We start from the raw sequence: 25206 nt of genomic DNA on the forward strand, positions 1-25206 counted from the left end.
GGAAGAGAAAAGCAAATAAGCCAGAAATGTCTTCACTTGAGTTTGGTCACATCAGACTGACTCAATGCTCAAAGACATTACCTGGGTACACTGGTTACCGGTAAAATAATATTAAAGTTTATACAGATCCATTCAACAAAAACCCTGAACTGAGAACAGCAGAATCCTGTGAGGAGAGTGAATACGAAATAACTAGCCTAAGGAATTAGTGATAGCATTGCCTTCATCTCGGTGATGAGAAGACTATGGAATGGAGAGCAAGCACGGCTCTAGGTCACCTGGGCTACAGCTTAAATAGGGCAGGACTCCAGAGCCTCTAACCCTAACCAAGGAAGCCGCCTCTGCCTGAACGCACAGCGACTCACAAAGCTCGCTCTTTCACTACTTCACTATTTGTTAGGTTAAACCTGTTAGGTGAGACAAGAATGGCAAAAATAACCTGGCACAGAATCAATGCTGTACACACTACAGGAACTGCTGTGTTTCTTCTTTTCCTGTGACAACAACTTACATATTTAAAACATAGGGGGAGACAGATGAGCTAGCTTAGCGGTTAAGAGAACTCCTTGTTCTTCCAGAGACCTGGGTTTAGTTCCCAGAACCCACATGGTGGTGGCTCACAACTGTCTATAACCTCAGCCCCAAGGGAACCAAAATCTCTTGTGACCTTATAAGGGTTGCAAGTATGCACACAGTGCACAGACATGCATGGAGGCAAAACACTCATACACATAAATAAATTTTTGGAAAACATTTAAAAAGATAGTTTTGCTGTCCTGGTGGCCTGTAATTTACCATGTAGTCCAGGCTGGCCTTGGACTCATTCATGGGTATCTGTGTGCTTTCCGCCTCCTCGGTGCTGGGATTTCAGCAGTGTGCCCCTAGGTCCATCAACTTTCTCACCTCACTATTGGGTCGGCCCCTGTTACACTCATTTCAGTACAGAAATTCTGCAGTAAGAGAGCCTTTCTCACAGGGCTCTAATGGCTGTCACACTACCACTCCCAACAGGCCGCTACGTGTAAATCACAGCAGGGTCTCACACATACCTACCAAAGCCGCAACGAGCTCACTCTCTCAGCCACACAGGTCTTCATGAGTTCACTCCCCTTTCTTCTTTCTTTTCTCTCTGAGCTTTCATTTCTCGTTTAGCTGCTATTTCTGGGATTCCCCCACTAAATCACATTCCTCCTAAGCACATCTAGAGTTAAGGGACACCGTTATCTCTAAGACTCTGAAAATGCATTCTAAAAGCAAGGAAAGACAACTCTCACCAATGCAGACTGATACGACGGCATAGTCCACACATAAAGCAGAATGCGCACATGTTCCATGCAGCACTGTGGAAAGACTTCTGAGACCTTGGGTGCAGGGGGAAGGGACAGAGGATCAACAGTACACTAGCTTTCCTGCAAACAAAACTAACAATCTGTTCTTGATGTATGTACAACAACATGAAAGATGGAAGGTACGCACACAGTGGATAGGAACTGGAAATACGCTTCAGTGGGAAAGCTCTTGCCTAGCATGCCTGACGCTGAGCTCTACCCAGCACTGGGCACAGAGAGCAGAGAGAGAAAAGCAAAAGCTAGGCAGACCAGAGGGTCTTTTTGAAGGGACACTCATACATTTTAGCGTCTGCATCATGAAGACTTACTCCAAAACTGATATAAAGAACACAAGCAAGACAGGTGCAGTGGCAGGCAGATCTCTGTGAGTTCAAGGTCATCCTGGTCTACATAGTGAGTTCCAGGATAGCCAGGGCTACACAGAGAAACCCTGTCTCAAAAAAGAAAAACCCAGGCTAAAGAGATGGCTCAGAAGTTAAGAGTATTGGCTGTTCTTTAAAAGGTCCTGAGTTCAATTCCCATCAACCACATGGTGGCTCACAACCATCTGTAATGAGATCTGGTGCCTTTTCCAGTGTGCAGGTGTACATATAGGCACAGCACTGTATACATAATAATAAATAAATCTTTAAAAACACAAAAGAAAAAGAGAAAGAAAAATGCACAAGCAAGAAAGTAAACACTGGGCTGTTCACTGACAATGTCTGTGCTACCAACAGAGCTGAGACAAGATGGTACTCCTCTGGTGGCATGGGTCACTGGAAGCCTTAAGGACAGTAACGACCACTGAGGTATCATGTAAGTGGAGCTGTAGTATTGATTTCTTCAAACGGAAAAAGAATGAGAAGGGGAGGCAAAAGCCAGTCAACACTTGAGCAGCCACACCCTTCGGCTTCTCGAGGACAGCGTTCTATGCAGGGCTGGCTCTGCTCATCGTGAGGAGCATCAGCTGGAGGCTCAGGGCTCCATTTCCCACCCCCACCACGTCCCCAGTAGGACAGCTGCAGGCAAAGAAGATCTTTGTTTCTTCCAAGTTCATCTGTTTCCCCTGCCAGGATCATAATTCTTCATTTGTGACATCACCATGAGCCACAGTGGGGGGGCTGGGATGTCAGAAACAGAGGATTCTGTCACAAACTCAGGATTCTGGCTCCAGGGTGGGCAAGAGAGAAAAGAAACCCAAAAGACTGCTTTTCAAGACAAAGCTTTTGCCTATGTGAGCCGCAGAAAAAACGTGACGTAAGTCAGAGCTACTCTCTCAACACATGCGCACATACACACACAACAAAAGCAGGAATCACATCGCAAAGACATTATGATTATCAAAACCAACGGGCAGGAGGAGGATGGCAGTAAGTTAATATTAGGATTCTGCACAGGCTATACAGGTATCCTTATTCCCAAATAAAGGCCCTCACAGTACAGTCAAGGATGCTTACTTGTTCCCAAAAACATTTGCTGAACACCTGCTACTGAAAGCCCTGAGCCAGTTCCTACATATGATACAACTGCCCCCTCCCTCAGACTGAAATCACTTCATCAAAGGGAACCTAAAAAAATCTCCTGATTAGGACTTCTGACCTCTGCTGGCCTTCCGCTTCCTGCTTGATTCCTTAGTGAAAGCTAGTTCTCGTTACCACTAGGAAAACAGGGATCTATACTTAAGGCTTAACTAGAAGTTCCTGGAACTTTCATAATTGTCCCCTATTTCAGATCCATCAATCCCTTCAACAAGTAGATTGTCAAAAGCTACTGCACACTGTAAAGTTTATTAAAGTCTAACACCAAGTTGGGTGTAGCAGCCACAAGAGGCTGGGCAAGCTTCAAGTCAGTCTGAGTGAAACAGCAAGACCCAAAAGAACATCAAAAAAGTAGTGGTGGCTCCTGCTGCAATCCTCACACTTTGGAGGCCAAGGCTGGTAGACAGCTGCAGGAAGGTGGTGCTAACAGGCTACACACACTCTCCAAAGATGTAAACAAGGGGTTTCCCCACTCTTATTTATAGCACCCACTGCAGTAGAAGCAAAAGTTTAACCTCATAATCAGGTAATAGTGGATTATTCAACTCCTGTATTTATTTCCAACTGGTTTTTCCTTCATCAATTAAGACAGTTCTGAGATGTTACCGGACATAAGCAATAGGAAAAAGCAAGCTGATTTTTGCTTTTTACCGAAAAAGCCAAATATAATTAAGAAATTAACTTAGCAAAAAGTACTATTAGGAGAGAAAAAGTCAAAGGCCAAATCTGAATGACAAATGACAATGTTTGCTGTAGTAGCACAGCAAGGTGGAGGGTAGGTTCTAGCTACTTCTACCTTACCTTCCGGAAGTCTCGCTTTTCAAAATCCACTTCTGCTATTTTCTCATACTCCATGACTGCATTGGCATTCTTGAACTACACCGGAAAAAGAAATAGGAAATTTAGGTTGAACAATCACTAATGTTGAGTACCACTAAGGCCAGGTGTGGTGTACACGCCTGTAATGCCAACACTCGGGAGGTAGAAGCAGGCAGATTTCTTGAGTTTGAGGCTAGCCTGGCCTACAGAGTGAGTTCCAGTACAGCTGGGCTACATAGATTGGCTCAACAACACCAAGTCTAAAGTTACTGAAGCTGGGCACAGTGACAGCCACCTTTAATCCCAGCACTCGAGAGAAAGAGGCAGGTAGAGTTCTGTAGGTGTGAGGCCAGCCAGAGCTACACAGTGAAACTATATCTCAAAATAGAAAGAGGGGGCGGGGGTGGGGTGGTGGTAAGAAGGTCGCATCATAGGGCTAGGCATGGTGGTGCATGTCTATAATACCAGCACTTAGGAGGTTGAGGCAGGAGAATAGCAAGCTTGAGGTTAGCCTAGACTACACAGTGAATTGGACAGCTTGAGATACAGAGAGACCCTGCCTCAGAACCTCATTAAAGGGGGACGGTGGTGGAGCAGGACAGACACAGGAGACAGGGCTCAGTGCTTTAGGGTTCTTGCCATTCCTCCACAGCACTCAGGTCAGTCCCAGCACCCATATCGGACAGCTTAAACTTGTGACTCCAGCTCCAGGGGGTTTGACACCCTCTTGTGGCTTCTGCAGGCACAAGATTACAGGATACCGGCTATGTATACAGGATACACACACATACAAAAAACAAGGTTAGGGAGATGATTCAGTGTGTTAACATTTGCCATGCAAATGTGAAGACCTGAGATCAAATCCCAGAACCCACATTAAACCAGACACGGCCATGTGCATACATAAACCCGGCGCTGCTATGGCAAGATGGGGTGGGAACAGCAAGATCCCCAGTAGCTGGAGACCCGGTCTTGCTAGCATGGTAGCATCTATTTTAATCCCAACCCTTGAGAGGCAAAGGGCAGCCTAGTTTGCACAGAGGTGCAGGCCAGTCAGGGACACAGTGAGACCCTCCTCTCAGAGACAAAACCTAGAGACACTGTTTTGAACAAGATGGAAGGGAAGAACTGACCTTTAAGGCAACAGCCCTGACCTCCAACATGACTGCCACAGCCAGCGCAGGCTTACCCTCATTCAAACAAGAGCAAGCACACACAGATAAAAAAAGAGAAAAGGTGGCCGGCTGGGCGGTGGGGTGCATGCCTTTAATGCCAACGCCTGGGAGGCAGAGGAAGGAGGATCGCTGCGTGTTTGAGGCCAGCCTGGTCTACAGAAAGTCTAGGACAGTAAAGGCTACACAGAGAAACCCTGTCTTGAAACCCGCCCTCCCCTCAGAAGAAGGAAGGAAGGAAGGAGCTGGTGGAGAGTGGCGATGCGCCGTGCACTTGGCAGGCAGAGGTTAGGCCTCCCATCTGCGTGGTCTACAGAGAGTTCCAGGACAGGGGTGTTACACAGAGAAACCCTGACTGGGGGGATTAGAATTAAACATCCTAAAAAAGTTGGGGACAGTAAAGACTTTCCCAGCACTGAGAAGGATGGTGCCAGGTAGCTAGATGGAGACACGATTTTTTTGTTCTGAGAACAAGGCCTCCTGTGCCTGGGCTAGCCTTAAACTTGTTATGTAGCTGCAGACAGTCTGGAACTGGTCCTTCAGAGTCCACCGTCTAAGTGCTGGGATCCCAGAGTGTGTACCACCACGCACGGTTTTATTGAGAATGGATTACAGACCCAGGGTCTCATCCATGCTAGGCAAGCACTCTGCCCACTGAGCTATGCTTCCAGCTCTGCTACCCTTTTGTTTTTTGGGGATGGGGAGGGGGGTGTTTCAAGACAGGGTCTCTCTGTGTAGCCTTGGCTGTCCTGAACTCCCTTTGTAAATCAGACTGTCCTCGAACTCACCGCGATCCTCCTGCCTCTGCCTCCCGAGTGCTAGGATTAAAGGCATGCGCCACCATGTACCTTATCTTTTTTTTTTTTTTTTGAGATGGAGAAGTTTATCATAGATGCATGGGAAAGTGGGGGGTGGGGTGGGGGTGGAGGGGAACCCCAGAGAAAAAGAGAGAGATAGAAACAGCAAGAGAGGAACAAGAGCAAGACCCTATCTTTTAAAAGAAAATAGGAAAGGGTAAGACCCACATTTTACATGTAATTTTAACTTCTTGTCAGGAAGACAGGAGCCATACAACGAGTTACACAAAACACAGACAATGTATGCCAGGGCTGGGCAGTTTTGAAATGCTCGCTAAAATGCATCCAGGCACTCATTACTGAAGGTGAAATTGAAATATGTGTGCTACCAATTTAAGCCAGATTTAAACACACACCAATTTGTTTTGACAGCACTGAGGTCTGAAGTCCAGACTCAGAACATGCTAGACAAGTGGTCTGTAACTGAGCACAAGCCAACCTTGAATGAACACAAATACTTAAAAAAAAAAAAATTATGCCGGGCGTGGTGGCGCACGCCTTTAATCCCAGCACTTGGGAGGCAGAGGCAGGCGGATCGATGTGAGTTCGAGGCCAGCCTGGTCTACAAAGTGAGTCCAGGGCCAAGGCTACACAGAGAGACCCTGTCTCAAAAAAAAAAAAAAAAATCTATCATGTATACAGTGTTCTGCCTGCATGTACACCTGCACACCAGAAGAGGGCACCAGATCTCATTATAGATGGTTATGAGCTACCATGTGGTTGCTAGGAATTGAACTCAGGAACTCTGGAGGAGCAGATAGTGCTTTTAACCTCTGAGCCATCTCTCCAGCCCCGACACAAATGCTTTAACATTACTCAACTCAGTTCCTTGAAGCATCTGCCTATTCACCCTGTCATCTCAGAAACTTTCCACTTTTTATAGACTGAAAATCCATTCAACAATTAAGGAAACAGAGTCTCATAGACTGAGATTTGCCTAAAGTCAGCTAAATGTGGCTGCTGGTGAAGTGGGACTGTCAGGCTGCCTGTTGGGTCACTTTTCCCTCCAGATGCACCGCACCACCACCTGTTACACTAGCAGACCACGCCTACCTCCTGCTGTGCCTGGGCATTCTTGTGATCCAGTTCTAGGGCTCTTTGGAAACTTCGACAAGCTGCCATTGCATTCCCAAGTGACAGATGGCACTTGCCTTCTCGGAGGTGTCCCTAGAAGAAAGAACACAGAGGGAAGGGAAGGAGTATGACTGCACAAGTAGAAAGACCAACAACACCAACAGCAAACACTCCACAAGCCAACCAAGAGAAAAGGTGAGGGCAGTGGTTCGCAACAGGAGCACTTGCTGGTCAGAGGGCATCTGTCACAAGCAGGAGATGGTTGTGGCCATCACACTGAAAAGAGGAAGTGTTCCTAATGGTTAGCAGCTATAGGGCAGAGACACTGTGGAACGCTGCTCAGGACAGCACCCTAGAGAAGGAGCTGCAGGGCTAGGCAGCCCTGGGCTAGAGGAGCACAGCTGGGGACACTTAGCCACATCACATACCCGGACAAAGCTGTCATCCAGTCTCACTGACTGCTGCGCATCGCCAAGAGCTTCCCGGAACCGCCCAAGCATCATCAATGTGGCCGCACGATTACCGTAATAGCTAGCATTTTTAGGACACATATCTATAGGAAAAGTAACAGAACATTAGAAAGTTCAGCACACAGAGCTTGCGACATTGCTCCATGGTTAAAAGCACTTGCTGCTCTTACAGAGGACTTGGGTTCAATTCTCAGTACCTGCAAGGTGGCTCACAAACATCTGAACATGCCAGTTCCAGGAGATCTAATACCCTCTTTTGATTTTTGTTGGTGCCAGGAACACATGTAGTGTACATACATACATGCAGAACACTCAATATACATAAAATAAAACTTGAAAATATAAAAATAAGTAAGTAGATATATATGTAAAAAGAAAGTTCAGCTGGGGATGGGGATTCACACCTTTAATCCCAGCACACCAGAGATAGCAGCAGCAGATCTCTCTAAGGTTAAGACCAGCCTGGTCTATGGAGCCAGCTCCAAGCCAGCCTTGAGACCCTGACAAACCAGGTTCAGCACAGGCCAGGAAGGCATGGAGAGATGTCCCAGTAGTTACATTTCTCATGCAATGTGAAGATCAGCATCAAGATCTCCAGAACCCAAGTAAAGGCTGTGAGAGCATGCTGACCTGCCTGGAACTCCAACCTCAGAGGGTGGAGATGGGGGACAGCCCCGGCAGCAAACTAGCTATTGGGACTAGCCCCATCAATCAGCTGCAGATGTGACTGAGAGGCTTTCCCTCCGTGCATAACGTGGAAAAGCAATCGAGGATGATCCCAACATCAATCCTGGGCCTCCACATGCTCAAGTACATGTCAAAACACACACACACACACACACACACACACACACACACAGAGTCAAAAAATGTGGGAAAAGATTAGATCGGTGTCAAAAGAGAGAGAAAGAGAGAGAGAGAGAGAGAGAGAGAGAGAGAGAGAGAGAGAGAGAGAACGGTATCAAGAGAATTAAATATAAACATGGGAAGTTAAAGCAGGATTTCTGTCTGTTCGGGGCCAGCCTGGGGTACATAATGAGACCCTGCCTCAAACAAAACATTAGAGCCAGGTGCACCTTTAATCCCAGCATTCAGAGACGGAGGCAGGCAGATCGCTGTGCGTTCCAGGACAGCAGGGCTATGGTGCAGAGAATACACTGTCTCAAAAATCAAAAGCAATACCAACAAACAACCCACATCAAAATGATTTTAAGATACCTCATCATCCTAGTCAAAATGACTGTGACCAACAAATCTAACAATAAATGTTGGAGAGGCTGTGAAGAAAACTTATTCACTGTTGACGGGAGTGCAAACTAATATAGGCATTGTGGAAATCAAGTTGGCGATTTCTGGAAAAATTAAAAATATAAGACTTACCATAAGACTTGCCATAAGACTTACACACACACACACACACACACATATATACACACACACATACACATATACACACACATACCTGGAGAGCTCTATACTCTAAGAAAGAGGTATTTGCACCCTTATGTTTGTTGATGCTTTATTCACCATAACAAAGAACTAGAATAAACCTAGATGTCCATCAACAGATGACTGGATAATGAAAATTTGATATATATATAAAGTGGGATCTTGTTCAACTCTTAAGGAAAATGCAACCACAAAACATGCTGAAAAGTAGAGGGGTCTTAGAATGTAGTACTGAGATCACACAATCTCAGAAAAAAAAAAAACAAACTACATGGTCTCCCTCATATGTAGCTCCTAGCCTATAACTTATGTATATATGTAACCAAATGTACATGAAGCTACAGGGTAACATGCAAAAAAGAGAATAAGAAAGAAAGGGTAAATATTCGGGCATGAATAATGAACTGAATGCAGGTAACGGACATGAGTTGTAAAAGAGGATATAAAGCTGGTTTGTTGTTGTTGTTGTTGTTGTTGTTTTTAATTTAATTAATTTATTCAGATTACAACTCAATTGTTATCCCATCACTTGTATCTTCCCGTTCCTCCCTCCCTCCTGCTTTCACTCTATTCCCCTCCCCTAGGTCTATGACCAAGGGGGCCCTCCTCCCCCACTATATAGTCATAGGCTATCAAGTCTCATCTTGGTAGCCTGCCTATTCTTTCTCTGAGTGCCATCAGGCCTCCCCACCAAGAGGAAGTGGTCAAATATGGTGCACCAGAGTTCATGTCAGAGTCAGGCCCCGCTCTCCACACAACTGTGGAGAATGTCCTATCCATTGGCTAGATCAGAGTAGGGGTTCAATGTTTACTACTTGTATTGTCCTTGGTTAGTGTAATTGGTTTTCTAGTTCAAGTCCTGGAGATTTTGGCTTTGATAATGGTTAAGTATATTAAAAATATATCTGACAGTAAAAGTGTAAACTGTAATGTGAAGCCCACAGCTTCAGGATGCCTAGCTGTAGGGTCTGGCTAACTGCAGTGTGTTATGTTTATTATTTCCAAGTCTTTTGTTTTGTTTTTATAATAAAGTTAACTTAAAAAACAAATAGGAGCAGCCTCACCAAGTAAAGGCACTTGTCATCAAGCCTGGCGACCTGAGTTGGATTCCACATTGTCCACATGGCTGAAGGAAACAACCAACTCCAACAAGTTATCCTCTGACTTCCACATGCATGCAATGGCAAGCATATATGCACGCGCGCGCGCGCACACACACACACACACACACACACACACACACACACACACGTTTGTTAGTAAGAATAATGTAAGTTGAGGGGTGAATGGAGAGGAGAAAGCAGAGGCCCTGGACCCATGCAGCCTCCTCCCATGTTGACACACTTTTTTTTAAAGGTCACAGGCAAACTTCTATTTGTGGAAATGGAGAAGAGAAATGATGGATCCAATTTTAAAAGTTATGGCTTTTTAGGGGCTGGCCTCTAGCCTAACAGTAGAACCTTTTTACACAGGCATTCAGAAAGGTCTGATTTCATGCCTAGTAGTACATCACCACCACCACCACCTCCTCCACCACTTCCTCCTCCTCTTCTACTTCCTCCTCCTCCTCCACTACCACCACCACCACAACAACAACAACTAGCTACAGCTCTGAAGTGTGCTGACTGTCTTTTAGGGGTAGGAAGAACCAATGAGCTAAGTGCACTATGTCACTGTGAGCTGTATGTGAGCTCAATGCCGTGTCAATGTCATCTTCAACTATAAGCAAGTTCAATGCGGGTCTACCATGAAGCTGTCTTAAAAATAAAGTACGCTGGCATATTAAGAGCATAGAGACGGAGCTGGAGAGATGGCTCCGAGGTTAAGAGCACTAACTGCTGTTCCAGAGGTCCTGAGTTCAATTCCCAACAACCATAAGGTGGCTCACAAGCATCTGTAATGTGATATGATGCCCTCTTCTGGCCTGCATGAGCATTGTATACTTAATTAAAAGAAAAAAAAAAAAGAGCATAGAGATAAGACTAAATTTTATCCCCAAAGGCCAATTCCTAAGATAGAGAAGGAAGGTTGGTAGCCCAGGCTGTCCTAAAACTCACAGAGGTCACCTGCCCCTGCCTCCCGAGCGCTGGGACCAGAGGCGTGCACCACCATGCCTGGCTGAAGAGGTGCTCCTAGGACATGTACTTTGGTCACCAGGCCCCGCTCACCTATGGCTTTTGTGTAATAGTTATACGCCTCGTTGTAGTCCTTCTTGGCATAGTATGCGTTCCCTTGTTCCTTGAAGGATTCTGCTTCTCTGAAAAGGAAAAGGAGAATCACATTACTACACTTCAGGGATGCTCTCAGGGGCGCAGTCTTAGATCTAGAGCCAAGCTTCAAGCTAGTGTGATACTCCAACTCATTTACAGCTCTGTCCAACAGCCCGACAGACCTAAAGGAGGGCCACTGAAATACCGCGACCCTTTCCCAATGCAGACATTCAAACTAAATCAAGAAAACTGCTTTCAGCTGGGCATGGTAGTTCACACTTGAAACCCACAATTTGGGGAGGCTGAGACAGAAGGATTGCTGCGATTTTGAGGCCAACCTGTGCTACAGAGTAAGCTCCAGGCCAGCCGGGGTTACAGAACAAAACTGTCTCAAAAACACAACATAACACAATAAAACAGAACCTGCCAAATATGGTGTCAAACGCCTGCAATCCTAGCACTTGGGATTAGAGTTAGGAGAGCAGGATTTCAAAGCTAATCCTGGTCACGTATCAAATTTGAGGATGTCTGGGTTATCTGAGATCTACTTTCAACAAACAAAACTAGGAGCTAGAGAGATGGCACAGCAGCCTATCTCCTAAAGGATCTGGGTTCAGGCCCCAGCACCCACATGGTAGCTCACAACCACCTGTAACTCCAGCTGCAGAGACCTGACGTCCTCTTCTGACTTTGTTGTTGCTTTGTTTTTTGAGACAGAGTTTCTCTTGCAGTCCAGGACTCTCTGTGAGGCTGGCGAACTCACAGAGATCCACCTGCCTCTGCCTCCCAGTACTGGGATTAAAGTCGTGTGCCACCAGGCATCTCTTCTGACTTTAAAGGCATTTAGGAACACAAGTGATGCACATCAATACTCATCGGCAAAACACTTAGACACATAAAACACACCTTAAACAAACCACTTCATGCTGTACCTTTCATCTTGTTGTTTTGGCCTCCAGTCGCCCTCCCACAGGAGTCACTTAGACATCCCTCACACAGCTGAGTTGCCCTGTCCTCTCTGCTGCTGAGAGCTCAAACCTAGGGCTATGCATTACACACATGCTTTGTAAGTGAGCCACTGAAAGCCAACACTGAATTTTCCAGTATGTCACAACTACTGCTTGTTTGTTTATTTGTTTTTCAAGACAGGGTTTTTTTGTATAATAGTCCTGGTTGTCCTGGCCTCTCTGTAGACCAGGCTGGCCTCGAACTCACAGAGATCCACCTGCCTTTGCCTCCAGAGTTTGCTTTTCAAAGGGCTGGGTTTGCAACAGCACCATACTGTGAGGCCAGGTTAGTCTTGAACTGTGGCAATTCTGCTGTGGCGCCCAAGTGCAAGGGCTATAAATTTGTGATGCTTCTTTGTTTGCAACTTCTAGGAAGAACATTTCCAGGTAACTCCACTTCAGGCAACTGACTTCTCAACATGAAAAAGGCTGCAGCCTCAAGAATCTTAGTAATTTGAACTGGGTGTGGGGGTGCATGCCTGTAACCCCAAGGCCAGCCTGGTCTACAGAGCAGTCCAGGACAGCCAAGGCTACACAGAGAGACCCCGTCTTGGGGGTGGGAGGAAGAGAAGAATCTTAATGTAGTTTCCTGAAAAGTGGTTTCCCCACGTGTCACTGGAAGAGTAGTGGAGAGTACATGAGAGAGGAGTGAAAAGCATATTTGTGCATCGATGGAAGCTGGAGCTGCGATAGCAGAGGCTCCTGGGGAAGTGGTTACCTCTCTCAGGGTGCCCTCTTCCCAGCATGTCCACCTGTGTGGTGTTTGCTGACCCTTCACCATCCACCCACTAGCTGGGTTCTTTGCAAACAAAGACAGGACAGTATTTGAAAAGAGCAAGCTAGAAACATCTATCAAAAATACCCCAAAGTGAGCCAGGAACAATGGCGCATGCCTGTAATCCCAGCACTTGGGAGGCAGAGGCAGGTGGATCTCTGTGAGTTCAAGGCCAGCCTGGTCTACAAAGTGAGTCCAGAACAGCCAAGGTTACAGAGAAACCCTGTCTTGAAAAAACAAAATATCCCAAAGTAGCTGGGTGTGGTAGCTCACTTCTTTAATTCTAGCACTCAGGAGGCAGAGGCAGGTGGATCTCTGTGACTTTGAAGCCAGCCCGCTCTACATAGCATATAGTAAACTCCAGGCCAGTGAAGATTACATAGTCTCCGAGGAAGAGAAAAAAAAGTACCTCAAAACATTCTACTTCCCAACTCGAATGATAGAGATGTCTCCTGACTGCAATGTAACTGTTTAAGCATGTTCCTTTTAAAGATTTTGTCTCCTTTTCTATATGCCATATATGCAAAAAGGAAATCAATTCAGAGTTGCCTGGAGGAGAGACAGAAGTCACAGTTTTTTGTATCTCCCTCCAGCCCTCGTTCTGAGGACCAAACCCTGTACAAGCTAGGAGAGCACTGTGCCACTGAGCCACATCCCCAGCAGCAACAGTTAACACTGGGGATGATATGGGGGATGTAGCTTGAGTCTACACACAGGGGAGATTTGTGGTTTGTTCCTTACAAATTTTAGACTACAAACTAGCCCAGCTACCCTCCCTTTTCACAACTCCCCAACACTGTGGTGTAAGCCCCACTGACATGAAAAGACTGCCAGAAGAAAGAAGAAAATGGGGTGACCTACTAATGTTGACAGATTTAAACTGTGCTGGGTGGAAATCTGCCTAGAAAATCTTATTATACGAACTGTTACAATGACAATGCTCTAAAAAAGCCACCTACTATTAAAAGAACCCAGGAATAGCCTCCCTCACCTACAGGACTTAGAGAATCAACTGAAATCTTTCAGTGCAATATATAAAATTCCATTAAAGATAAATTAAGCAAAGTGCTATAAAAACTCTAGGGAAAGGGCTGGAGAGGTGGCTCAAAGGTTTAGAGCACTGGCTGCTCTTCCAGAGGACCTGGGTTCAATTCCCAGCACCCACATGGCAGCTCACAACTGTCTGTAACTCAAATTCAAGGGGTATGACACCCTTACATAGACATATAGGCAGGAAAAACACCAATGCACATTAAAATAAAAATAAATTCTAAATAGCCTCTAAGAAAAGCTTTTTTTGTTGTTGTTCTTTTTTGTTTTTTCAAGACAGAGTCTCTGTGTTAGCCTTGACTGTCCTGGATTTACTTTGTAGATCAGCCTGGTCTTGAACTCACATTGATCCACCTGCCTCTGCCTCCCTGAGTGCTGGGATTAAAGGTGTGTGCCACCATGCCCAGAGAAAAGCTTTTTTTGGAGTTGTTTGTTTGTTTGTTTGAGACAGGGTTTTTCTGTGTAACAGCTCTAGCTGTCCTGAAACTCACTCTATAGTCCAGGCTGGACTCGAATTCACATCAATCTACCTGCCTCTGAAAAGCCTATGTTTTAAGAGCAGACATGACAAGAGAGTCCAAGGGCTTCCCCTAAACTGTATTCCAGAAGCTGAGCAAAACCATTCTGAAAAAAAAAAAAACAAAAAAACGTAGTGACCTCTGGAGTAGATACTGGCCGGTCTGCAACTAAAATCTAGCTTCTTTTTCTGTCAGCACAAGGCTTACTGGTGACAAGTGACAGGACCTAGGGCTACTGCTCCCTTCCACACTGTTCCCAGGGAGCCTGAGTGCACTGCTGACTTCCGGCCATGCCGTCAGCATCCAAAGTCTACTGTCTCGACTTTCCAATGCTTACTTCTGCGACACTGATAGCTAAGGCACAGAGCAGCTTTGCTGTGAAAAATGCGTCCCAGGACTGAAATCTGGACGCTTGTCAGTCAGTCAGAGGGAGCGGGGCTCCTGTCTCTTTAAGATGCCAGACCCAGTGAACTGGACTTTGCCTCCCCCAAGAAACGCATTTCATTTAATAAATGGTGAGTAGATTCCATTCTAGAGCAAACAAAGCAAGTAATGTAGAGTCAGCCCACAGCAAAAAGAACAAGAATTGTGTTGTGACACGTTGCCATGTTTTTAACCTCACATTGCACATCAGGCCAGAATTAGCTATCCCCACAGTTTCATGAAAAAGACTTATTTTCATAGAAACGTGGCTGGTTAGCAGCTGCCTAGACAATAGGCTTAGGCCTTGCTGCTTTAGGCCAAATGCTTACTTTTGTATCCAGGTCCCATGTCCTAAGTGGAGCCTATCCCAAATACACAAGCCATAACCCAAGGGTCTGACCCCTGGGGACCACAGAGGGAAAAGTGGATCTTTGGAAGCCACCAGGAACAGTTCCAGAGCTAAATAATTCCAGTCCTGTCCTGGGAGTCTGAGAAAGGCTGAAGCTGTTCATGTTGCCCTTACAGCAAAGTGACTGAAGGAGGAGATGGCAAAGAAGTCGGCCTGGGAAGGAAGAAGAGCTGCTTACGACTGAACGGAGGGCAGCACCTGTCACTGCTGCCAGCGTTCTTAATTGACTTGATAACTAAACGAGGTCTCAAGAACTGAGATTGTTTTCTATGGGGACAAATTAGACTTGCAGCACTCGAGAGGCAAAGGTAGGTGGATCTCTGTGAGTTTGAGGCTAGCCTGGTCTACAATAGGGAGTTCCAGGACAGTCAGGGCTATCTAGTGAGATCTTGGCTCAAAAAGACAAAACAAGAACCCAAAATTAAATTCAGACTAAACCCTAAAATATTAAAGCAAAATATCCATACCCAGCACTGGCTTGATGGTGTTAACCACTGTAACACATCTCCTGTGCCTTCACACTCTGAGATAGTTCCTATGAAGGCGTGCACAGGCCTTCTGAAGCTGGCTGCTGACAGAGGAAGCAGCAGTGATGCACTCACTGACTGCATAGGTCTCATCACTTCTAGAAGCCTTTGTAGGTTCCTTCTTTTCATTGCTTTCGCTGCTTTTCCCCAGGCTGACCTCAAGTTCACTACAGAGGCCAGGTGGTGGTAGCTCACGTCTTTAATCCCAGCACTCAAGAGGTAGATGCAGCCTGATTTCTATGAGTTCGAGGCCAGCCTGGTCTACAGAGTTCCAGGATAGCCAGGGCTACACAGAGAAACCCTATCTTAAAAAATTAAATAATAATAACAACAACAAAGCCAAGAATGAGCCTGAACTTTTGGTCCTCCTACCTCAAGCTCCTAACCTGAAGGGTTTCAGGCAGGTACGCTGGCCTGACTCAGGGTTTCATGTGCATGCATAGCACAGCCTATGTTTTTCGTTTGCTTTGGTCTGTCTTTGAAATTTTTACTTTTTAAATATTTTGCTGCTTTCCTGATATAACTTTATGAGGCACAACATAGTATTTCAATTCAACACATGTATATACCATGCAATGACTATGGAATGCTTTATTTTCTTACTGGGAACTAAACTATTATATCACAGACTCAGCTGGGTGTGGTGGCTCAGGCCTTTAATCCCAGCACTTGGGAGGCAGCAGCAGGCGGATCGCTGTGAGTTTGAGGCCAGCCTGGTCTACAAAGTGAGTCTAGGACAGCCAAGGCTACACAGAGAAACCCTGTCTCAAAAAACAAACCAAACCAAACAAACAAACAAAAGATTACAAGCTTGCACCACCAGGCCTGGCTAGATTAAATTAGTTTATCCAATTTCCATCCACTCCTTGGGAAACATTATAAGCATAGCAGATTCAAAAAGGACGCTGGGAATGATTCTGACTTGACTCATTAACAACCAATTCTGTCAAAAATAGCTATAGAACCAAAATGCAGGGCCAGTAAGATGGCTCATCCTGTAAGGATGTGTGCCACCAAGCTTGACTACCAAGTTCAATCCATGGGACCCACATGGTGGAAAGAGAGAAGTAATTCCTAAAGAGTTGTTCAGTGACTTCCATACTGATGCTATGGCTGACACCCCAACCCACCACACACACACACTTTTTTTTTTTTGAGATAGGGTCTCATTATGTAGCTTTGATTGACCTGGAACTCAATATGTAGGCCAGGCTAACCTCGAACTCAAAAGATATCCCTCTGACTCTGGTTCCCCAGTGCCGGGATTAAAGATGAGTGCCGCAATGTCTGGGTGCAAACCGACTCTCTTTGCATGCATTCGAATGGTCACCCACAGATCAGCACCCTTCCTGAGAAAGGCTGGCAAGCAGAACAGTCTTCTCTTGGTATGCATTGCTATTTAAAAAGACTTTTCTTCTCACCAGCCAGAAAACTGCAGCCATGAAAACCTGTTCCTCCACATCATGCATCTGTTAAGAGCAGTGTCTGAGCTTGCAAGGTATGCTCTGAATCTGCTGCTCATTCACCACTGCTTCTGTTGACTTCCACAAGTACTGCCAGGAACCATTTGGATTACACAGGTCTTCAGGATCATGTGATCAAATCAGACAACCTGGGCTTATGATCCCCAGCCAAGTTTGGGCATTTACAACTTCCTAAATTAAAAATATATTAAAACATCATAGTTGACACTGTGTCGTATCCTAACTTAAATGCCCTATTTAAAAAGTCCATTTTCTCTCTAAATCCCTCCAAGATAAACACTTAAGAAATTCTGCCTTGGTGGGTCTCTTTGAGTTCGAGGCCAGCCTGGTCTACAAAGTGAGTCTAGGACAACCAAAGCTGCACAGAGAAACCCTGTCTTGGAAAAAAAAATCTGCCTTAGGTCAACTAGTTAACTTTTTAGCAATTATAGAGGCATTTAAAAACTTCAGCCAGGGGGGCTGGAGAGATGGCTCCGAGGTTAAGAGCACTAAGAGCACTGCCTACTCTTCCAGAGGTCCCAAGTTCAATTCCCAGCAACCACTTGGTGGCTCACAGCCATCTATAATGTGATCTGATGCCCTCTTCTGACCTGCAGGTGTATGTACAGGCAGAGCACTGTATACATAATAATAAATACATCCTTTAAAAAACAACAACAACAAAACTTCAGTCAGGCTCTTTCAGATTCACTGGATGGCTAAAAAAAAAAAAAAAAGCCAGGCGTGGGCACACACCTGTAACTCCAGGGCTCAGAGAGGTAGGTGGATTGCTGTGAGTTCAAGGCCAGCCTGGTCTACAAAGGGAGTCTAGGACAACCAAGACTACACAGTGAAACCCTGTCTTGAAAACAAAAACCAAAGCCAAAAAACACAAACCAAAACAAAAAACTCCTTACATTGGCAGGATGGCTCAGGGACAAGACACCTGCCATAAAGCCTGAGTTTGATCCCTGGGACCCACATGGTGGAAAGAGAAAACTGACTCCCCAAAGTTGTCCTCTGACTTCCACATGTGCCAAACTGTGAATGTACACAGAAATGTTTACACACACCCAGGGGTAAGATCATTTGAAAATTAATTTTTTAATGTGTAAAGGTGTTTTCTGCCTGTGCATCACTCATGTACTTGGTGCCCTCAGAGGTCAGAGGAGGGTTCTGGTCTTTTGTAACTGGAGTTACAGGCAGGTGTGAGCTGCCATTTGGGTGCTGGGAATTGAACCTGTGTCCTCTGGAAAAGTAGTCAGTGCTTTTTGTTTGTTTGTTTTTTGAGACAGGGTTTCCCTGTATAGCCCTGGCTGTCCTCGAAATCACAGAGATCTGCCTGCTTCTGCTCCTGAGTGCTGGGATTAAAGGCGTGCAACACCACAACCTGGCTTTAGGTAACATTCTTAAGCAGAGGGAAAAAAAAAAAAGATCCAGTTTTGCTAAAATTAAAACCGAGGTCAAAATGCTGTAATTTTCTTAGAGAAGTGTTCAGAAGCCTTTGATTTTGGAGAAAATCTTGAGGGGTGGGATCTTTCCCTTTTCCAAGTGGCTGCTGGGACTGCAATGTATACCACATACCTGGAATTCCAGAATCTCCGTGTGTTTCTATTATGATCACTATCTCCACAATGTTACTTTGCTCTAGGTTGTGGAATCTTGTTTTTTCTATTCAGTCAAATTTACTAGCTGCTTGTTGATCTAGCAATGGCCTCCACCCTACAGAATTTACAGGATCTTGGCCAGTTTCAGAGTAGAAATTCTTTCCTCCTCCCCCTTCCCCAGACCTCTTGTCCCCATTGGCATGTCACAAGGCCTGTTTCATGTTGTACTCTCTCTGACCTTCATGAGAAGAGTAAAAGGAGCCCAACAGCCTCAAGCCTACCCCAGCCTGCCAACAAGCAAATCACTATTTTTTCTTTAAAATGTTTTTAAAAATCAAATAAATTTTAACCTACAAATACAATTTCACTTTACCATTCATATATCTAAGCGAAAGCCATATGACTTGTGAAAAATGTTGTAAACACTCGAGTGCCTGCGAGGTACTGTGTGCTGGATGCTTTCTAACTAGCAGGAGAGACCAGGGGGGCACTTGGGTGAGCTCTAGCCACTGCAAAGCTACCTGGTACCCCAGTTTCCTGTACCCAGTAGCTGACTGCCTGCCTTTCTTTTCTTCCTTCCTTCCTCCTTTTCTTTCTTTCTGTTCTTTCAAGGATTTTTGCTTTTGTTTTTGTTTTTTGGTTTTTCAAGACAGATTTTTGCTGTGTAGCCTTGGCTGGCCTGGACTCGCTCTGTAGACCAGGCTGGCATCGAACTCACAGCGATCCGCCTGCCTCTGCCTCCTGAGTGCTGGGACTACAGGTATGCACCACCATGGCCGGCTCTCTCAAGGTTCTTAATTGTGCCTCTTTTCACTCCAGGGAATCAAATCCTTGTGTTTTAAATAATAATGATTTTTTAAAAAATCATCATTGCTCTTTATGTTACACTGCAATCAAATCCAGATCCCCATGCACATACTGCTGGTAAACAGACCCTGCCCCGCCCAGGCTCAAGATGGGAAGAACTGTAAAACACCAGGATCTTCGCTGCCCACACTTTCCTCCAGTCCCCAAAGCTCTTCATGTGTGCCATGAGGGCAAGGCACCTGTGCCCACACAGCCCTTCCTAGGAGCCTGCCATCATGGTCTTCTTGGCCACGGCAACAGAGCAGCTCTGACAAAGTTTTTTCCCCTAGCTTCAGTAGAGATGTACTGAGACGAATTTTAGGCGTCAGGCAACTGGCAGTGTGGGAAGCTGGGAGAGATGCAACAGCAAGCCCATTTTCACTTTACAGCACAGCTACAACAACTCCTCAGCTAGCCATGTGGCTTACACCAAGAATTCCAGCACTTAGGGGGCTGAAGCAGACAGACTTGCCACGGAGTTCAAGGCCGGCCTGGACCATGCAGTGAGTTCTAGGCCAATCTGGGCTACAGAGTGACACCTGTCTCAAAAAGTAAAAACTCAAAAAAAAAAACAAAAAAAAAACAAAACCAAAAACAAAGCAGTCTCCCATTTCTGAAGAGAAAAAGTAGAGACAGACAAAAAACTCCCCCACCAGGGCAGAAGCAGAGGGCCAAGTAAGTACACCAAGGGGAGCTATGTGGTCTATGCGAGTAGGTCAGCAGCACCCTCTGCTGGAGGAGGGAAGGACACCAGGCAGGCGCTGGCCGGGGCTGGCTAGGTCTTAAGTGAAGCAGGGCTCCTAAGGACAGTCACAGAAGCAGTCAGCTGTGTGTTCTGTGCTTTAACTATCAGGCAGCACAGAGTTCTGACATGCGCTTCCCCTTACATGCCCCTGGGACAAGGAGAGCAGGCGGTAGGGCCGGTCAGAGTAATGAGCCTTTCTGAGCCACTGAGAGCACAAGTCATCGACTTCCGGGTGTTAGCCTGAGGCTGATGTTCAAATATCCCTGAATCCACCTTCCAGCTTTTGGTTCTGCTCTCGATGACAACACAGGCCCCCTTACAGGAATGAAGACAGTCTACAAAGAAACCTGTGCCCCAGCTTTTGGCCATCAGACTAGTTGCTGAAGCATGGTCTCATGGATCACAGCCCCCAGGGAATCCTCTGCTGTGGGGTGGAATAGGCTGAGGCCTAGCTCCAGGCAGAGGAGAAACTCAAGAGGTCAGACTACCCTGTGGGAGAGCCTGGCGCCCAGACAGTGATGGGTCAGCGTTGGGAAGGGCCATGCTGTATCCAGGGCTGCTTAGTTATGGATCTCCTGACCTCATTTAAACCTAAGCCTCAGATCGTAACCTGAGAGACTGGGGTGGGGGTGGGGATGTGCCGCTGAACTTCTTTATCGGCTCCTCTTCCCAATATGGCCACACCGAATAAACCTTTCTCTGCTCTTTACTGTGACCCGTCTCTTTAGTTGGCCAACTGAAGATGGTGGCAGAATTCAGCTGTTACACTGACAGGGCCCAGGCTTGACCCTAACATCTCTGGTAACATCTCTCATCCTGATGGAGACAGCGGCATCCCTCAACAACCTAGAACTAAGAAACTACAATTAAGAAAAGGTTGCTTCCAGGGCTGGCAAGATGGCTCAATGGGTAGAGACACTTCTGCAGAGCCCGAGGACCCAAGGTCTATCACCAGACTCACAGGTGAAAGGACAGAACCCACAGCCGTTTTTAATCTCCATACATGTGCCTGCGCATGTGCACATGGGGGAGGGGGCGAGAGCTACCTCCTGGTGTTTTGGAGGATATAGGCGATACGGAAACCAGAGGGGACAGTATGGACTCTCCATGGCACTTATACTAAGGTCTCTTGGGTCCTCAATTCAACAGGTGGCTAACTGTCTCAGAGTAAATGGCCCAAGCAGGAACTTTCAGGAAGAAAATATAACAGAGCCCTGCTTGTCCCTCATACTGTTCTCAAAAGTAACAGAGGTTCAGGGCAATACTGCTTATTTGACAGCTCAGCTTCCCCACGTCACACAGCAATAGAACAAGCCTTAAACTATCTACCACACACCATCACTCTCAAATGCCCATCTATGCACACCTTTGCCCATCACGGTTTCTGGCTGGCTGGGAAGAGAAAGCAGCTGCTGCACCAGTAGAAAGAATGCCCTCCTAGCCAGGCATGGTGGCGCATGCTTGTAATCTCAGCATTTAGGAGGCAGAGGCAGGCGGATCGCTGTGAGTTCGAGGCCAGCCTGGTCTACAGAGCGAGTCCAGGACAGCCAAGGCTACACAGAGAAACCCTGTCTCTAAAAACAAAACAACAACAAGAAGAACGACCTCTTGGAAAAAACCATTCTGACCCCTGACCCCTGACCCAACTGATGAACTCGGCTTTGAAGAATACCTGGACCGCCGCCTACGCAACTTCCACATCACGTCACTCAACACTGGAGAATGAGGAGGAAACATTAGTGAAAGGGACGAAGGAACTCTCAACAGGGTTCTGTGCCAGGCGCCAAGGCACCTAGGCAGCAGCCCGTCATTGTTCCCCAGCCTTCTAGAAATCCTGGAGCAAGAAAGCCAAGGCAGACGTCCAGTACGCAATCTTTTAAAAAAAGAACAAAAACAAAAAACTACCGTCAATGACTAAGCTAACCCCTGATTGGCTGGAATGTACAATAAGGCTAAGCTTCAGACCAATCAGAATTCCTGTTGTTGGCAAGTGACTACGCACTAGAGCAACTGCCATTCACTCGGCCCAGTATTTCCTTAAAATTGCTCAGTGTACTCTCAACATTAGTCAATATATGAATCTGAACTACCTTAAGGAAACGAGATCTCCTATCTTCTACTTCTGTTCTATTAAAGACTATTTAACAATTTCTGCCAGGCATAGTGGTGCATGCCCATAATCCCAGTGTTTAGGGAGGATGAGGATCTCTGAGTTCAAGGTCAGCCTGGTATACAAAGGAAATTCAAGACATTCAAGCCTACGCAGAAAAACTGCCTCGAAAAACAAAAACAAGACTTAAAAAGCTGGAGTAAACAATAATAACTACCACAAAACCTGGGATTCAGCAATGTGGATGGAGAAATAAAAGAGAGGCTCCTAGGCTGGGTGAGGTGGCGCACGCCTTTATCCCAGCACTCAGGAGGCAGAGGCGGGTGGATCACTGTGAGTTCAAGGCCAGCCTGGTCTACAAAGTGAGTCCAGGACAGCCAAGACTACAGAGAGAAACTCTGTCTCAAAAAACAAAGAAAGAAAGAGAGAGAGAGAGATAAAGAAAAATAGATCATTTAGGGAAATAAGCAAGAATGTCCTAGTTCCCAATCTGTGGCTCCCTGATTCTTTAGGATCTCTATGTCCAAATCACAGCAGATACTGAGCAAACAGACACACTTCCTCTTTAGTGATCTGCTTGAAACCGATCAATACGCTATAATAAAGCCTACCTACAGCTGGGCAGTGGGGCACACATCTGTAATTCAGCACTGGAGGCAGAAGCAAGCGGATCTCTGTGAGCTCGAAGACAGCCTGGTCTACAAAGTGACTCCAGAACAGCCAGGGATACACAGGGAAGCCCTGTCTGGGGTGTGGGGTGGGTGTGGGGAATCTATCTTTAGAGAACTTTTATTCAAGATAGGCATTCCACATTAGGAAAAAGTGTCCAATGTTCCCAGGAACATCAAAGGCCTTAAGTTAGGTGAACTGTTGAAATGTCTAATCTACAAAAGGACAAAGAAAAACAATTTTGGGACCAGTAAAATGGCTCAGCAGGTGTAAAGATGCTCATCTGACAACCTAAATTCAATCCCTGAAACCCACAGGATGGAGAATCAATTCCTACAAGTTGTCTTCTGACCTCTACAATTCATTCATTCTCATTCATTCTCTCTCTCTCTCTCTCTCTCTCTCTCTCTCTCTCTCTCTCTCTCTCTCTCACACACACACACACACACACACAAAAGCACTTTTTTACACACAGAATTCTACTTTGGAGTGTGCTAACATCCAGCTTAGAGTACCTGGAATGAAGCAGACAAGGTTTTCATATTCACCACCGAAGCAAGAGGAGCAAATTGTGAAGGAAGGAACAGGAGGAACAGGTGGCTTTCAGTATGTATGTACGGTGTGTTCGTGTGTGTTCGTATGTGTGTGTGTGTGTGTGTGTGTGTGTGTGACGAGAAAAACGAAAGAGTGTTTAGGTTTCACTTTCTAGACATGGTAAAACGAACTAAGAGACAGCCACAAAAGTCTGCTTGCCTCTGCCTCCCCAGTGCTAAATTACGATGAGCACCACCATGTCCAGCTTGACTTTGCTGTGAGACAGGCTCTTACTATTAAACCCAGACTGGTGAACTGTAGCTCTTTCTGCCTCAGTCCCCTAGTGCAGGGGTTACAGACGCGTGGCACCACACTCAGTCTTAGTGTATCTCTCCATAGTCACTTACCACCATGTATGACAAAACACCCTCAAAAGCTATTTCATTTTGTTTTAAGGAGAAGGATTTGCTTTAGAGAGGGGACACTCTCTAGTGTGAGCTAGTGGAGCACAATGGTGCACACCTTCAATCACAGCACTTGGGTGGCGCAGGCAGATGGATGGATCTCTGAGTTCAAGGCTGGGTCGTCTACATAGTGAGACTTGTCTAAAGTCCAAACGAAGGGCACTCTATAGCAGACTACAGAGCAGGCTAGAGTCCTTAAATGACATATGGCCAAAGTCCCTATTTATAGCTGTAAGAACTAAATTCACTGGGCGGTGGCACACGCCTTTAATCCGAGGCACAGAGGCAGGCGGATCTCTGTGAGTTCAAGGCCATCCTGGTCTACAAAGTGAATCCAGGACAGCCAAGGCTCCACAGAGAAACCCTGTCTCAAAAAGACCAAATAAATAAATTTAACCTCTGTGTTACCAAGGAGTTTCCCTTCTCATTTTGCAATTCCTTAAGACTCGACGGGGCTGGGTGTGGTGGCGCACACCTTTAATCCCAGCACTGAGGAGGCAGAGGCAGGTTGATCTTTGTGAGTTCGAGGCCAGCCTGGTCTACAAGGTAAGTCCAGGACAGCCAAGGCTACACAGAGAAACCCTGGGGGTGGGGGCGGGAGGAATACACTGTAATCATGCGGAAGCTCAAAACAAAGGAGACTAGACTGGACTCAACTCCATCTTGTCAAGCCTCTCAGCTTGCAAGCTGGTACCGCCCCATACACCTGAACTACAACACACACTGTAGCTCTCCGAGGCCCCTCTTATATAGTAAAACGCTCAGAATCCCGGATTTCTAGATCTCCGGAACGGAAAATCTCAAAATCTTCAGACCGAAGACATACCCTACAGGCTTGGTATGCATGTATGAAGCACACGAGAAGGAGACTGAGGGCAACTACAGTTCCATCCTGAAGAAAGGAGCAAATTAATCTGCAGCTAATACAGGAGTCGCTCCTTTATCAAGGTATGCCTTCTCACAACTGTGTCCCGACTCCGTTTCAAAAGCCTGTCCTTAGCCCGTGTCAGAATTGAGAGTGTTCTAGAAAACGACTCACTCAGCAGCTCCCTAGGCTAGTCCAGACTGGCAAAGCTGGCGTACTGCAGCTGCCCAGCAGTGCCAACTGCATCTAAACAGCTGTCCTCCTTGGGCTTAAT

General features: G+C 46.1%; 1 protein-coding gene and 1 long non-coding RNA gene across 3 annotated transcripts in view; one reads left to right on the top strand and one right to left on the bottom strand.

Annotated features, from left to right (window-relative positions):
• The window catches only part of DNAJC7 (DnaJ heat shock protein family (Hsp40) member C7), a 38085-nt gene that overhangs the window by 11531 nt on the left and 1348 nt on the right, over window positions 1-25206 (bottom strand). Inside the window, exons 1-5 of one of the 2 annotated variants that reach the window (XM_084748813.1) lie at window positions 21963-22089; window positions 10879-10967; window positions 7220-7344; window positions 6771-6884; window positions 3671-3745 (exon numbers count right to left, since the gene is read on the bottom strand). In XM_084748813.1, the coding sequence (XP_084604939.1) occupies window positions 3671-3745; window positions 6771-6884; window positions 7220-7344; window positions 10879-10967; window positions 21963-22027 (468 nt within the window). In that variant the 5' untranslated portion in view covers window positions 22028-22089. Of the gene's footprint in view, window positions 1-3670; window positions 3746-6770; window positions 6885-7219; window positions 7345-10878; window positions 10968-21962; window positions 22090-25206 lie in introns of those variants that run through there. The other variant, XM_084748812.1, reaches the window with a different exon arrangement.
• LOC311578849 lies at window positions 3-20338 on the top strand. The gene is made up of 4 exons (XR_014772968.1): window positions 3-2588; window positions 15219-15410; window positions 17054-17450; window positions 17670-20338. It is a non-coding gene; the product is annotated as an uncharacterized lncRNA (long non-coding RNA).

The sequence above is a fragment of the Acomys minous genome (assembly GCF_964271855.1).
Source record: "Acomys minous genome assembly, chromosome: 12".
Classification (NCBI taxonomy): Eukaryota; Metazoa; Chordata; class Mammalia; order Rodentia; family Muridae; genus Acomys; species Acomys minous.